Below are 14,751 nucleotides of genomic sequence, written 5' to 3' on the forward strand. Positions count from 1 at the left end.
TTTTTTTAATGACAGCAACGACAAAGCTGAGTGATAATCAACTGTGAGATGTGATTCTCAGATTCTCACTGAGGCATACTTTTGTGATTGACTTATTTCACTCGGCATAATACCCTCCAGATTCATCCATGTTGTGACATGTTTCACAGATTTGCCATTGTTCTTTATCCTTGGGAAGTATTCCATTGTGTGTATGTACCATCATTTGTCCATTCATCTGTTGATAGGCACTTAAGTTGTTTCCATCTTTTTGCTATTGTGAACAGTGTTGAAATGAACATGGGTGTACATATGTCTATTTGTGTGATGGCTCTTATTTCTCTAGGATATATTCTTGGAAGTGGAATTGCTGGATCATATGGTATTTTAAGGAGGCGCCATATTGTTTTCCACAGTGGTTGTACCATTTTACATTCTCACCAGCAGCACATAAGAGTTCCAATCTCCCTGCAACCTGTACAACATTTGTTATGTCTATGACGTCAAGCTGGTTGATTTTGGCCTTTAAATCTTCCGTATCTTTGCTGACTTTCTATCTAGATGTCCTGTCCATTACCAAGAGTTGTGTGAAGTCCACTTTACTATTGTGGAACTGTCTATTTCTCTTTTCAGTACTGTTTTATGTATTTTGGAGCCCTGTAGCTGGGTGGGCATGTAGGTATTTATTCAGGTTATGTCTTCTTGGTGGACTGTCCCTTTAATCATTATATAATGTCTTCCCTTGTCTTGCATGCAGCCCTGGTGGTGCAGTGGTTAAGAACTTGGCTTTTAACTGCAGTTTGAATCCACCAGGCGTTCCATGGAAACCCTATGGGGGAGTTCTACCCTGTCCTATAGGGTCACTATGAGTTGAAATCAACTCAATGGCAACAGGTTTTTTGGTTTTATGGTTGATTTTGCCTTAATGTCTATTTTATCTGAGATTAGTACTGCCACTCCTGCCTTTTTTTTTGGTTACCATTTGTTTGATTTTTTTTTTTCCACCTTTTGATTTTTAATATATTTACATCTTTGAGTCTAAGGTGTGTCTCTTGCAGACAGTGCTGTAAAAAAAAAAAGAAACAATCCATACCTCACACCATACACAAATTCAAAATTACTCAAAAACCTAATTATAAAACTTAAAATGATAAAGACCATGGAACAAGAAATAAGGACAACACTAGGGGCCCTAATACAGACCGTAACAAACAATGCCAAACACCAGAAGAGGAACTAGGTAAATGGGACTCCTAAAAATCAAACAATTTTGCTCACTGAAAGACTTCACCAAAAGAATAAAAAGAGAACTTACAGACTGGAAAAATTTGGGGCTATGACATACCTGACAAGGATCTAATCTCTAAATCTATACTATACTTCAGCACTTCAACTACAAAAAGACAAGCCAATTAAAAAACGGGCAAAGTGGCCAAAGTCTGAACTTTGTTCCCATCACTGTTAGCCCAACTACCTCGCTCTTCTGGTTCTCAGAATGTCTTTTGTAATGCGAGAGGGTCAGCTGCACTGGATAATCTCTACAGCACCATTCCTGTCCTAGGGCTCCTGCTGCTCTCAGTCTCTGTAATCCTGTTAGCATTAAACCAGCCAACAGATGGACCCACCCTACTGCACTTTTTTCACCACTCAGGGATTTTTCTGCTATAAGTGAATGAATTATTATGCTAATGTTTCCTTGACAGCATAAGCTTAGAGATGTTTTTGTTTTCAGTGAAAAATTTTCTTTAGCCTTCCCCTCCTACCTGAAGGAAGAAGGAAAAGGTCTTGTCCTGAGGATGGTCGGCTACCGGAGCCAGGAGGTTTTGAATGTTCGATGACACTATGCCTTGCAGGAGGTGGGGGAGGCGGGAGGGATGGAGGGAGGGCATCAAAAGCATCTTCGCCTGCATTAAAGAAACGTCAATATCAAAAGCAGAGCTCCATTACTCAAAATACACAGTATCGACAAAAGGAATGACTGATTTTCTCTGGCTGCTTAAAAAGAACTTTACTCGCAGGGTTTGTCCAGCAGTTCATTGACTTTGACAATGGGATCTAATTATTTTGTGGGAGTGTTTGGACATACGCGCGCACACACACACACACAAACGTTTTCTCTCTCCCAGACCTTTCTATTAAAGAGCAGCTCTGCAGGTTAGAAACAGCTTACGGTTACTTGTAACCTTTAAAATATTAAGACACTGAAAGTTTGAACTAAAAATACTATAGGTCACACTATCAAAACAAAATTCTCTGTGTAACAAAAGGAGTTCACAGTCTCTAATTATAAAATCATACTGCACACATAGAATTTGATATCACAGAACAGACTGTCCCTTAATGTTCATTCTACTGGACTTTACTGAAACAAATTTTCTCTACTTTCAATTTATTATCGAATGATGCAGAAAGTACACCAGAGCACAGGAATATTATTCTTATCTCTGATATCACTAAAGAGGAAACATTGTATGTAGAAAAACTGAGCGGTTCCTAATGCCAGTTATTACATTTGCTATTTCTCAGCTTTAGTAAGTGCAGAATTTTACACTATGCTTTTATGTGTATTTACCTTCCTCCTGCCTCATTTTACTATTCTACTCATATTTACTTTGATTTCCTGGTCATTGTTTTTTAAAAAAAGAAATGAAATGGCAGTGTATGTATCTTTTGTAAGCTACATCAAATATATTTTAAATGAGGCAAAACATTTAAAAAAAAACACCTACATATTCCAAAAACAAAACAAAATAACATGTAATTAAGTTTAGTGACTTAAACGTAAGACACATTTAAAGAAAAAATGGTTTTACTATTCATCAAGTTTCTTTGCAAAGAAAAAAAAAAAAATTCATAATATTTTCTGGTTGGAAAATACTTTTCTAATTTAAAATGCTTAAAGATATAGGAGACAGAGCTTTGCTATCATTCCAATCTTCATCTATTGGCTATATTACCATATTCATCCAAATCGTTCTTCAGCCCCTAAATTCCCGGCACCATCCTAGGCACATGGGAGATACGCAGATCAAAATCACAAGGCCCTGACCCAAGGAGCTTAGATTTCAGAAGAGAAGCTAAGGCAAGTTCATAAATAGGTATGATTCAAAAGTGTAAGTGTCTGGTCCCATAAGGAAGATATATACGTTGGAGGATGGAAGAGAAAAACAGAAAATTCTGAGAGATGCTTGATCAGGTGAACAGGAAGGCCTGGGATATTAGGGGACTCAAAAACATTCATTCATCAGATGCAAGGTGGAGTCTTCTAAGCAGTGTGCCTAGTATGATCAAAGCATGAGATGTACAAGAAGAGCCAGACGAAGGTCAAGTTTAAAAAATCGTTCGAACATTTGTTTGTGTTGTTCCACATGGTGGCCCCTAATCACACAGGCTGTTAAAATGAACCACAATTTCGTTCCACAGTCGCATCTGCCTACAGACTCAACAGGCAAACGTGAATACATAGATCCTTTCCATCATCACAGTAAATTTATGGGTCAGTGCCAATCTAGATCACGGAGACAAGGGTGCCAGGCCAAGAACCAGCATACAGGATGAATTACAGAGAGAAATACTAGAGTTAAGGAAGAAAGTTAGGAAGCTCTTTTAGTTAATCTACTCAGAAATAATTTTTTAAAAATGACTACAAAGAGAACTGGGACAGAGATATTATAAGGCTATAACTCAAAAACTTGTCAGTTACGTTTGTGGAAAAAACAGAAAGGTTCATTTCATATTTCTGGTGATATAATAACCAATTCAGACAAGCTTTTCAGATGGGCCCACATCATACATTATTTTTTTGTATGATGACTTGCTACTGTGAAACTTTAACGAATGTGATGTTTCTAATTGTTTTCTTCTAAAAGTAGGGTTGTAAGCTTCCTACCTGGAATTCATGAAATAAATGCTGACACTGGCATCAGCCAACTTTAACACCTGTTTTCACATGTGTACACATAGACATACATCAGTGTACCTCTTTATATTATAATTTGGAATAAAAAAAAATGAGATTGATTCAACGTGTTATACCTGCAATGATTAGGGTAAGACAGGACTTACTCTCAGTTTGTTACAACCATTACAATTTTTCACAATCTAATTATCATATGTGGAACTGGGTCCTTTTGTACTGAAGAGAAAAAGTAAGTTCATATTCATTAAGAATTATACTTAAAGACAATCTCTGAAGAACACTTCAAATCATCACTTGGAAACTACTAGAATTCAAACACCCTGGAGAAGAACAATGCTCTTATGTGTTTTTATAGGCTGCATTTACTACATGAAGAGATGACTACATAAAACTCTGACTGATGGCCAGCAATTTACACCGTTGTTTTAATCATCTAAATGGGATATGGCCACATGAACCTGAGACCCACCATCATGTGGAGAACCCATTTTTAATTTCTGGCAAATCCACAACCCAGTGAGTCTGTGTTACAACAAACTCTGAATTCTGAAAATTCCATTCTTAATTGAAAGGCAGGGTTGCTTTGTTTCAAATTTTTAAAGAGTTCAACCTAATGGAGGGATGAGAAGATCATAATCAGAGGGCGTCCTGTTGAGTGAAGAACCATGCTTTGGATTGTCCCGAGTTGGAGGCCTGGCAGGTGGCAATGGCACTGGATCAGAGGCTGAATCAAAAACATCTCCTAGAGGATAACACAAAACCTTAATGTATTTTCAGCACAACAATGCGATGGACTTTTGCCTTTAAATTCTCACCACTAAGATGCAGAAAACATGTAAGAACATATTCTATACATACCCTTTAAATATATGCCTAGTTCAGGGATGTTTGATTTCTTCATCTCTGAAGAGGTACCATGTGTTCCATTCAATATACAATGACCATTATCACAAGACCTAAAGCAGAGATAAAATGACAAACATTACATACGGATAATTACTTTCCATTTAAAAGTCATGTGAGGAGGTAGAAGGAACTAGGAGCCCTGGCCATATAGTAATGCCATATAATAATAAAGGTTGAATATAAATAAAAAGAAAAAGAATATAAATAGTTAGCGTCTTTTTCTGGAGAAAGTACAAATAACGGTATCTATACCACTTCTTTTAAAAAGCAGAAGTAAACATTCCCTAAAAGACAGTCTCTTTCACTTTTTTAAAATTGAAAACAAGAATTATGAGGACCGCAAAAAAAAAAAAAAAGTACCCTAAACACATCTGAGAAATTAATATATCTTTTCGGAAGAGTTCAATAATACCTTATCAAGTTTTTGAAGGGGGGAAAAACACGTATCAAGGCAAAAATATATAACGGTTCCATCAATTCATGCTTTGTTAATGATATTTACCACTAGATTTTTGTTCCTGTGTTTCAAGCTTTCCTCATAACAAAAATAAGCTAAAGCCCATAAAAGGAAAATTATTAAACTTTCAGTAATTCCATTAAATGTCTGACAGGCATATGCTAAGACCCAGAGCCTGTGGTCCAATTCCACCACTACTGTGAAGAAAACAACTCTGGACATGTAACTGCCATTGTAGAAAAATGACTTCAGCAAAGACCCAGGGTACAAGTTCCACTGTGACAAGCATTTTAATCTGGGTATCTGAAAGAGTAACCTGTACAAAAAAATTTGCTGTTGTTGGTATTAATATTTTGGAACCATACTATGAACACAAAAGATAAAACTGGGACATGGGAAGACAGCAGCAGGAACAGAAGAAATTGAACATATCCTGTCTTCAGGATACAGCTATGACTGGCTAACAATGAACCCTGGGAAAGTTCTCTGCTCACAAAGGCCCCTAGGAAGCAGAGTTTACATTTTACTTTTCTCTGATTTACTTTGAATTCTAGGAGCAAAATACATACATAATGGAGGAGACAGTGGATATTTGAGTGGTTACTGCAAAAGTGCTTCATCAGAAATTCATTTCCATTCTCCCTGGTGGCCACTTCTCTTTAAGCGGCCAGAGGATGGTTCATTTAAAAATAGTTATCAAGTGCTGAATTTTCATAATACTGATGGATTTTTACTGAAACTGAATTGAATTATTCATCTACTATTTCAATTTCCCCACATATTGACAATTTATTTTTCGTGACATCCCAAAGGAAAAAGGCGTGGGGGGGGCACGTTAAGCTGAAAGAGTGCTTTGGAGAGGACATAAGACAATATCCCATCCATCAGCTTTCAAGAACAAATTACATAAAGGATTCATTCCAATTAGGTTTAGGAATTATCAACATTTATTACTTCTCTCCAACAGTAGAAAGATGGTAATGGGTAGTCATAAATTCAAATTTATTTTCAGGATTTGGGAGGCCTGCCACCAAAAATCTCATCTACTATGATGTGGCAATTAACATTTAAATTATTAAAATTACACCCTTTGATTCTTGAACAACGAAAAAATGAGAATCCCAAGGAGACCAAAAAAGGTCACCTTATTTCAGTTTTTAAAAACTACTATATATTTGTAAGGGCCAAAGGAACTGAAAATTTTAACAACCTATATTTGATATGAAGGAATACGTTTTTTCTCTAACAGTTAGTAGACACTTGGTTCTTCTGACATAACAAAATGGCTCCCAGTTATTTCTTTGTCTCTTCAATGGCATTATTTTGTCAACAAAAGTCTTAGACACCAGCGGGTAGCAAGAAGTGCTTTGTTTCTTGTTTTGGGATACAAAGCCCTGGACTTGAAAATATTAATAGATCTGGTTAAAACACACGTTTACTTACCTTTTCCAAGTATTACATTTTCTATCTCAATGAGATACTTGAAGAAAGACATTAAAATTTAAAAGATTTTTAGTTTTTTCTTGTGAAATGAAGGGAACACTTCACTTTTATAAAATGCTGTCAGCTGACTGGCCTGCCCACTGAAAGGAATGGCACACTAAGTAAAGACGACGGTGTTGATCGAAGGGTTCAAGGGCTCTCCTATCCCGCAGTCCAGAGACATGGGAAGGCAGAAAGGCTGCAACTCTAGCAGTGCTTGTGGCCTATTTTAAGTGCCAAGCACAGCTCCAGGGATGTTACAGGGAAAAAAGGAAAAATAAAAAAAAAACCTGAAGCTCAAAAAGGTAAATACTGAAGCTGGGATGTAACTTATTGAATACCTCACATGTATCAGTCAGATAAAAAAAATGAGATTACAATGTACTCAGTTACATAATCATCCTTTTCCTTAAAGACAAGCTAATGTCTCAATGCATATTTTAATATCTCTTATATACCTAAATGTGGCTGTCACTTCAAAGAGCACGGGTGCCGCCACTATACTGAGTATAAACAAACAACATATAGAAAAAAAAAAAAAAAAAAGACTATTCCAAATGACTGAATGAAAAGTTAAACAGTACCTGATTTAAAAAGTAGTTAAGGGAAACAACTTTGGATTCTTTTTTTTTTCTCTACTTCTCTAAGGCCTGAATAGAAGTAGGTAGTATATCAAGACAGGACACGAATATAAGTTATCTAGGCTTTACATCATGAAAAAAAATTCCAAGGAACATTCACATAATACCTTAGAGTTTCTAAGCAATAATTTTTCTTCATGAGATACGTGCTTAGAATAGATAAAAAGCATTAAAACAGCTTACTGGAAATGCATGAATTAACACCACTATATAAAAATTTTATTAGTGCATAATTACCGTTTTTGGACAACAGAACATTCCACTATACTTCCTAGTTAACAAATTTAGTCAGATGACTTTCTGATTCATGGGAAGTCTACATTCTTTAGTTTTCTCTGAAAGTAAGGCAGAAAATAGGAACACACAGGCTATAGTATAAAAAAAAAAGATGATAAAGCCTTCAATGGGAATTAAAAAAAAAGTTAAATAGATGTGATTCACCACTTAAAACACAACACAGCCAAATGGTGATGCTATGCAAATGTAGGGTGATAAAAAGCTGTCCAAATTCTTACCTAACAGGAGGTTTTACATTATGACAATGAGACGGCTGTGAGTTCAGGGAAATGGGATGGGATGAAGGAACCTTGTATTCATCATCTTCGTCTACTAGGTCTCTTGTTTTCTCTGAAATAGAATTCGCTAAAGGACCAGTACACCTATCGGAAAAAAAAAAAAAAACATCCAGTCTCATTTAAGCATAATAATTTAGAACAGGCACGTCTGATGAGACACATTCAAATAAAAGAAGCTACTTTGTCATTTATGTTCATTTTTCAATTCTAGGGAGACGTCACAGTAGCTGTTCACATACTAAGTACGCAGGAATGGAATTCTCAATCTTTTGTTAAGACTCTTTCCATAACATAAATTTCACACTTATAATTTTAAATGGTGCAATAAGGAAAACTGGTAACCTGTCAAATAAAACAAAAAGGTCTCGGAGTTACAAAGGAAAATGCATAAAATTAGTTAAAGCAAAGCTATTAAAATATTAGCATTTTGTTCCAATTTAATTTAAATGGTAAGTTAAGATGACAAAAATGTATGTGTGGTAATTTGATATAATAATGAAGTCTTCATAGAAGGGTCAAACGTTTAATCTCTTGTGGATGTTACCTATAGTTGAAAAAATATCCAATTTAATTCAGTCGGTTTTAATTCTTTCCCCTCAAGTTATAATTACAACTACTAGGTGTTTCTAGTTTGCCCTGCCAAGAACAAAGAAATGAAAATGACTATAACAACTAGAAGCAGATAACAGGATAATTTACTGTTAAGTATCTTTAAAGACAGTATATATTGTTTTTATAACTGGCTTAAAAATAAAGAATAAAATGAGTAAAACAATCACCTAATAGCAAAAAAAATTTTTTTTTCAGGCAATTTAGTCATCGATAAAGCCTAAAAAACAAAAAGAAAAAAAAAACAAAACACTTTTTCATAGTGGTTGCAACAGGAATAATCTAACCCTTACTAACGCCAATGAAAAATGTTAAAAAAGAAATACACAAACCCTCCCTCACCAACTCTGGACCAATCAACAGTTTGCAAGACACTGAGTTACATGTAGACCTAAAGCTTTTTGTTAATCATCATGAACCTCTGAGGAACCTGTTTCATTTAACAAACAAACAAAACAAAACAAATGAAAAAAACCCAAACCTAAGGGCTGCAATTTTGAAGCACCTTCTGCAGAGGGAGCAAGAGGCCTTTGGTATATGAAGTCAACAAGACTGAAAAATCTTTTTTAGTTTTGATTTCTTCTTATTAGTTAAAATGAAAAAAATTTTCAGGGTTTTTCTTTGATCCTATTACAAAATGATATTTTGAAAAACCTGAAGATTTTCAAGTTTCAACCACGTATCTGAGCCTCAAGGAAGTTCAGAGATCAAAGAAAAATCTCTCCTAAGACTTTCAAAAGTATATTCTTATTCTTCTTTGAAGAATTTTTCCAATACCGATCTTTGAACTCTTGTTTGAGTGACCCTGGAATTCAAATGAAAGTTTATGCTGAGAAGAAAGCAGAGTGACACAACGACCAGAGGCCCCGTGTCACTGCTGGGAGAACGCAGCTAGACGTGGAGGGTTTCCTGGACTGTGGGTCAACCCTGAAGATTTGCAGTCCAAGTGACGGCAGGGAAACAGATGGGCTGCAAAATGGACCCTAACGTAGCTAAGCAAGGAGCAGACGTGGTCTACTAAAAAAGAAAAGAGAAATACGTACACCCTTTCTATGCCCTACAACACTGTCACTCCTAATGAAACTTCTCCTTTATGCAATTCAGGCATATGCTGTACAAAAGAAAAAGAACAAAGCAAACTCTCTGACCAAATATTCAACGGCCACATCAATGTCAGGAATGTTCTGATACCTGCCTGTTGTTACTTCCAAAGATTTAAAGTTTCCAAAGAACCACTTCACTATGAGTCATGGATGGGCAATTTCTGAAGTCACACCTGTTGTGGCCGATTCCGTATTTACCTTCAGTGACAGGATTTCAGCTCGCTAGTTTCCCCCTACGCTTTCACTTTGCCAAAAATCAATAGACAGAGTACTTCTGAAGGAAATGAGAAGCAAAGCTCAGCTAATATTTTAGGGAAAAATAAGGGTTTATTGCTGAAAGCTAACTAATTTTAGATTATTAACATAAATGAATTTTATTGAATTATATCTAAAAGTAAAAAAAAGTCTTCATGTCTCACATATAATGATATGAGAAAAAAATGCTTGGATGTCCCACTCATCCCCATGTTAATAAAGTCCTTAGGAGTCAGAATTTATTTTATTACTATATTTTTTGGATGCAAATTTTTATATCAATTTATAAGCATACCATTTCAGTGCATTTTATTCAATATATTTTTATTCAAAATTAATCTCATTCAGTTCTAAAAGAAAAATAAAAGCACTTTGTGCCATAAAAGTACATAAAAAGGGACGTACAAATAAGATACATAAAGTAGTTTTAGCTACATTGTTGGTAATTACATGTGAGATTTTCTCCCCACAAATTCATTCAAAAAGAAGGTGCAATTTTACTTGCAACTAAAGTGGTAAAATAATTTAAGACTTAGTCTTTATTTACTCATGAATATATTTATTTTTGTGTGTGAAGAAAGTATATAACTTATTCCTCAGAACACTTAAGGGGAATTTTCAAGGATGCCAGAGGAACAGAGTAGAGCCGCTAGGATTTGGCTGGTTCCAGGCTGAAGCGGCCAAGTAAACCACACTACCCTCCACATCCTTACTCTCTGTGATCACTATGCACCCACAGAGTGCTCTGCTCCGCGCTGTCACTCCGGAGTCGATACACAGGTAAGCCACAAAGACACGGGCTCTCGAAGACGCCCAGCCGCCGTCCCACACCCTGCACATCTTGCTAAATTCACTATACATTAGTAATTTGGGCCTGCACGCAAAATACATTCATTTCGACACACGCACACCTGCAGTTATCCAAGGAACAGGTGAATTTTCAGACCAACAAAGGGAGATATTCCCTAAGGCTGTTCTTAATTAGTGGTTGTTACATTTTAAAACTGAAGGCTCCCAAGTGCACTCCTTGAAGTATTCTACGTTCCTCATCTGAGAGGCATAAAATCAGAGGGGCAACCTTCTGCATATCCCACTGACTTTAACCTATATAACATACACCTCAGGCATCATTTTTGCCAAGTGTTTTTCTTTCCTTCATTTGAGCAATTTCTGACACTTCTACTTCACCCAAGTCACCTTTCCCAGGTGTTGATGCACATACTGATATATGAAAATCCTGTGATAGCGCCCCACAAATTCAGCATATTTTGAATTATAACTTTTTCTATTATTTGCATTTAGTACATGTTCATTCACTGATTTTGTGCTTTCTGTAGATTTATCTATGTTTCTCTCCACTTTGTGTCTTAAATCGCAAAATACTCAAAGGGCAGACCCTCAGTCAACAAGGTCCTAGAATTGTTATGTGTGCAGGCGAGTACTTACAAGCTTTTAGACAAAAATAATGAGTGGTTATTAGAAATACAGGTCCAATCTATTAAGGAAAATAAACCAAATAATTTTTAGGACCCATTCATGATCCAGAATAGCACTTTAAATGTAACGTATCATTTTGCTTGTTTTTTACATGTAAGAATCTCTCTTCATTTAATAACTGAAAATGAGATTATAAAATTTATTTTATTAAAATAGAATCTTGAGAACATGCCATATACATTACTCCATATTTGCTGTTACACTATCCCAATCCTAATAAAGAAAATGCCTAAATCAGACAAATCGTGTTTCCACAGAAGTGGTGAAACAAAACAGAGCTTTCTGATGGAGTTTTATAACGTTAACGCTAACTGCGAAGTCTTTTCACGACATCAGGAAAGCACGACAGTGCGTTATTATTATTATGCTGCAGCAGCATTTTCTCTGATTTGTTTTTAAAATGGAGATGATGATTCTAAGTCAAATTTTTAACTTAGCCTGTTAGGGGCCTGGTTTAGAAGTAACAAAAAGATAGCTCCATCTTTTATATTAAACATTTATTTTAACTCATGAAGATATTGCAGATAGCCACCCTTCACAAATATGCTTCAACATTTTTAGTAGCCTTAAAACCACTTATCTAATTATAATTGAATCCAGAGAACTGTTCACAGAAACAGAAAAAATGCTTCAATGTGATGGAATATGCAAAGATGTCTTCCCTTAATATGAACATTAAATCTCAAAATCTCGGTATTTCCTATTAATGTGAGGGGATCAACATGTTCACGGAGAGACAGAGGAAATATGCTAGATTATTCACCTGCCGTAAATACAGAAACAACGTAAGGATGCAATTCTGAATGTGTATATATACAGTCCAATGACTAACAGGTATGTGTTACAGCTACCTAATAATTTATTTTTGATCATAAATCAGTTTTGTGGTAGATTAAAAGTATCACATTTGTGAGGCTACTGGGATTAATGTTTCCTACCAGCTCAAATGAGAGCTTTAGTCAGAGAAAATTAAACAATTAGTGGCATTTCTTCCCATCCAGATTATGGCCACCCTCCAAAGATCATTTTCCCACATTTGGAAACTATAATATTGAATTAAAAGGGAGAAAATAATATCCATGATATTTATTTTGTACTCTATACCCACTATCGCTGTTTCTGTTTAGACTAGTTTAAAAAAGATATACTTGCAGTCCTCAGTTCTTTCCATCAACATGTCAACGAGTAGCTTCTAGGGATTCAGAACAAAGCGGCATAAAATCTTTGTTAGAATATTCAAGGTAGATTGCAAGAGACTTGAACACAAACTTATTACTTTCTTTATAATCTCATTGTTTATAAATTAATTCTGAGTTTCAAGTAATGAGTTATATCTGTAAGTCAAAGCCAAATGTGCAACCGTTTCTGCATGATACATCACTGAGAGAAAAAGGCTACAAAGATCACACCATCGCCCTGTGCCACGGCAGCGGCTACTTATAGGGGACTGTCATCTCTCATCATAGTGCACCTTTCCATCTAGCAAAGAAAAAAAAAAGGTGCATCGTCTTGGCAAGAGTCTTAAAACGATTTAAGGTATTAGGGTGAAAGCTGGCTCCAAATGAATGGCAGAACATTATTCACTCCCTAAGGTGAATAAAATAAGTGCTCAATTATAGCTCTGTCTTCCCGTTTTAAAAATGTTTTCTACCATATTTTCTCATATTTAAACCAATGACACCAATTTTTCTCACTGAACATAACCAGGATCAATGAAAAACTGAAGCATATATTGTCTACACAAATCTCCAGGTGAACAATAACGAAATACTGTTTTCTGCTCTGTTGGTATCAAGCGTAAGTAACGGAGTCTCTGTCATGCAGCAGGTACAAGAGAAAATTTTTCCTTTCCAAGCTCATTCTCCTGAAATTTTCTTAAATTACAATGTGATATTTGTTTTACTAACTTCTTTGGCTTAGTACTTTTTCCTCCTCTGTCTCTACCACACACTGTCTAGTTAAAAAGCCAAGCAAAACAAAAACCTTCCCCTCAATATTTTTCTATTGTTTTAGTAAAATTCTCTTAGTTTTACATTCATCCTATCCATAGACCCTTTTAACCACCAAGTATTTAAAGAAAGCTCTCCCCCACCCCCACATACACACACTGTTGTGAGTTTGTGACGCTATTTGGAGGTGTGGCCCTCTTAAACAACACTTGCTGAAAGGTGGCTGCAGTTGAGTCTGCAGGCAGAAATCCATATTTCTAGGTTATTTTCCCCAGAAGTTTGGTATATAAAAGAGGCTATAATAATAATAATAACATTCAGTGATATTTTTACTACAAAGAAATGTTCTAAAAATATTTTCTACAATATCAGTATTTCAGGGGTAAAATACAGCCCTTCTTCAAAGCAAAGCGCTACTTTAATACGTAAGTCATACATCTAAGAGGGTAACTAGCCTATTAGATTTGGACACCGGGCACGCAGAAATCGGTTTACCAGCTTTAGATAATACACACCGAAATATCTACCTGAACATAACATAAAGTTTAAATGTCAGATAGTGTATCTAAATGTCCTCTCAACATCTCTACTTGTATAATAAAAAAAAATTATTAAAAAATACAGACCCATAAATCTTAATTTTTCCACCACCACCCTGTTCCCAAACTCTTTCCTTCTCTGATCTCCCTCAATCTGGTAAGTGGCACCATTATTCACTCAGTTTTTTTAGTCAAAAACTTATGTAAAGGCCATCACCAACTACTATCCCTCAAAGATACCCAATTCATTAGTAGGTTCTGTTGGCTCAATCTTCAAAATATAACTCTTATCTGACCACGGACTGTATCGTCATCACTCTCGGCAAAGTCTTAATCATCTCTTGTTGGTCTACTGTATCAGACAACCAAACTCCTCACCAGTCTCCCTGCTTCTACTCTTCCTGTTGCATACCCAATTCTCCACACAGAAGCCAGCATAACTGTTTAAAAACATAAAACAGTACCAAGACATAGGACTTACGGAAACCTCCCAATGCCTTTCTAAATATAAAAACACTAGTCTTACCATAGCCGAAAGGCAATGTATGACTTGGCCCCCACCCACCTATTCTGCTTTAGTCACACTGTCCTTGCTGTTCTTCAAACATGTCAAAGTTACTCACCCCACTGCTTTCACCTGTCTTCTATCTAGCTTTCATGCTCTTTACCCAGATATCCTCATGGCTTACATTCTTAGTTCTTTTAGGTTTCTGTTCAAATATTACTTTTGTACAGAGATTTTTTTCTGATGACCTCATCTAAAGTATAAACTTCCCATCTCTATTTACCCCATTCCCTGCTTTACTTTTCCTCCTAGAACTTACCACTACCTGACAATAC

General features: G+C 35.9%; 1 protein-coding gene across 4 annotated transcripts in view; it reads right to left on the bottom strand.

Moving 5' to 3' along the window:
• The window catches only part of CBLB (Cbl proto-oncogene B), a 135,619-nt gene that overhangs the window by 19,788 nt on the left and 101,080 nt on the right, over nucleotides 1-14,751 (bottom strand). The window contains exons 11-14 of one of the 4 annotated variants that reach the window (XM_049858189.1): nucleotides 7,900-8,043; nucleotides 4,757-4,854; nucleotides 4,509-4,640; nucleotides 1,743-1,883 (exon numbers count right to left, since the gene is read on the bottom strand). In XM_049858189.1, the coding sequence (XP_049714146.1) occupies nucleotides 1,743-1,883; nucleotides 4,509-4,640; nucleotides 4,757-4,854; nucleotides 7,900-8,043 (515 nt within the window). The remainder of the gene's footprint in view (nucleotides 1-1,742; nucleotides 1,884-4,508; nucleotides 4,641-4,756; nucleotides 4,855-7,899; nucleotides 8,044-14,751) is intronic. The other 3 variants (XM_049858191.1, XM_049858190.1, XM_049858192.1) reach the window with 3 other exon arrangements.

Source organism: Elephas maximus, chromosome 18 (genome assembly GCF_024166365.1).
Source record: "Elephas maximus indicus isolate mEleMax1 chromosome 18, mEleMax1 primary haplotype, whole genome shotgun sequence".
Taxonomy (NCBI): Eukaryota; Metazoa; Chordata; class Mammalia; order Proboscidea; family Elephantidae; genus Elephas; species Elephas maximus.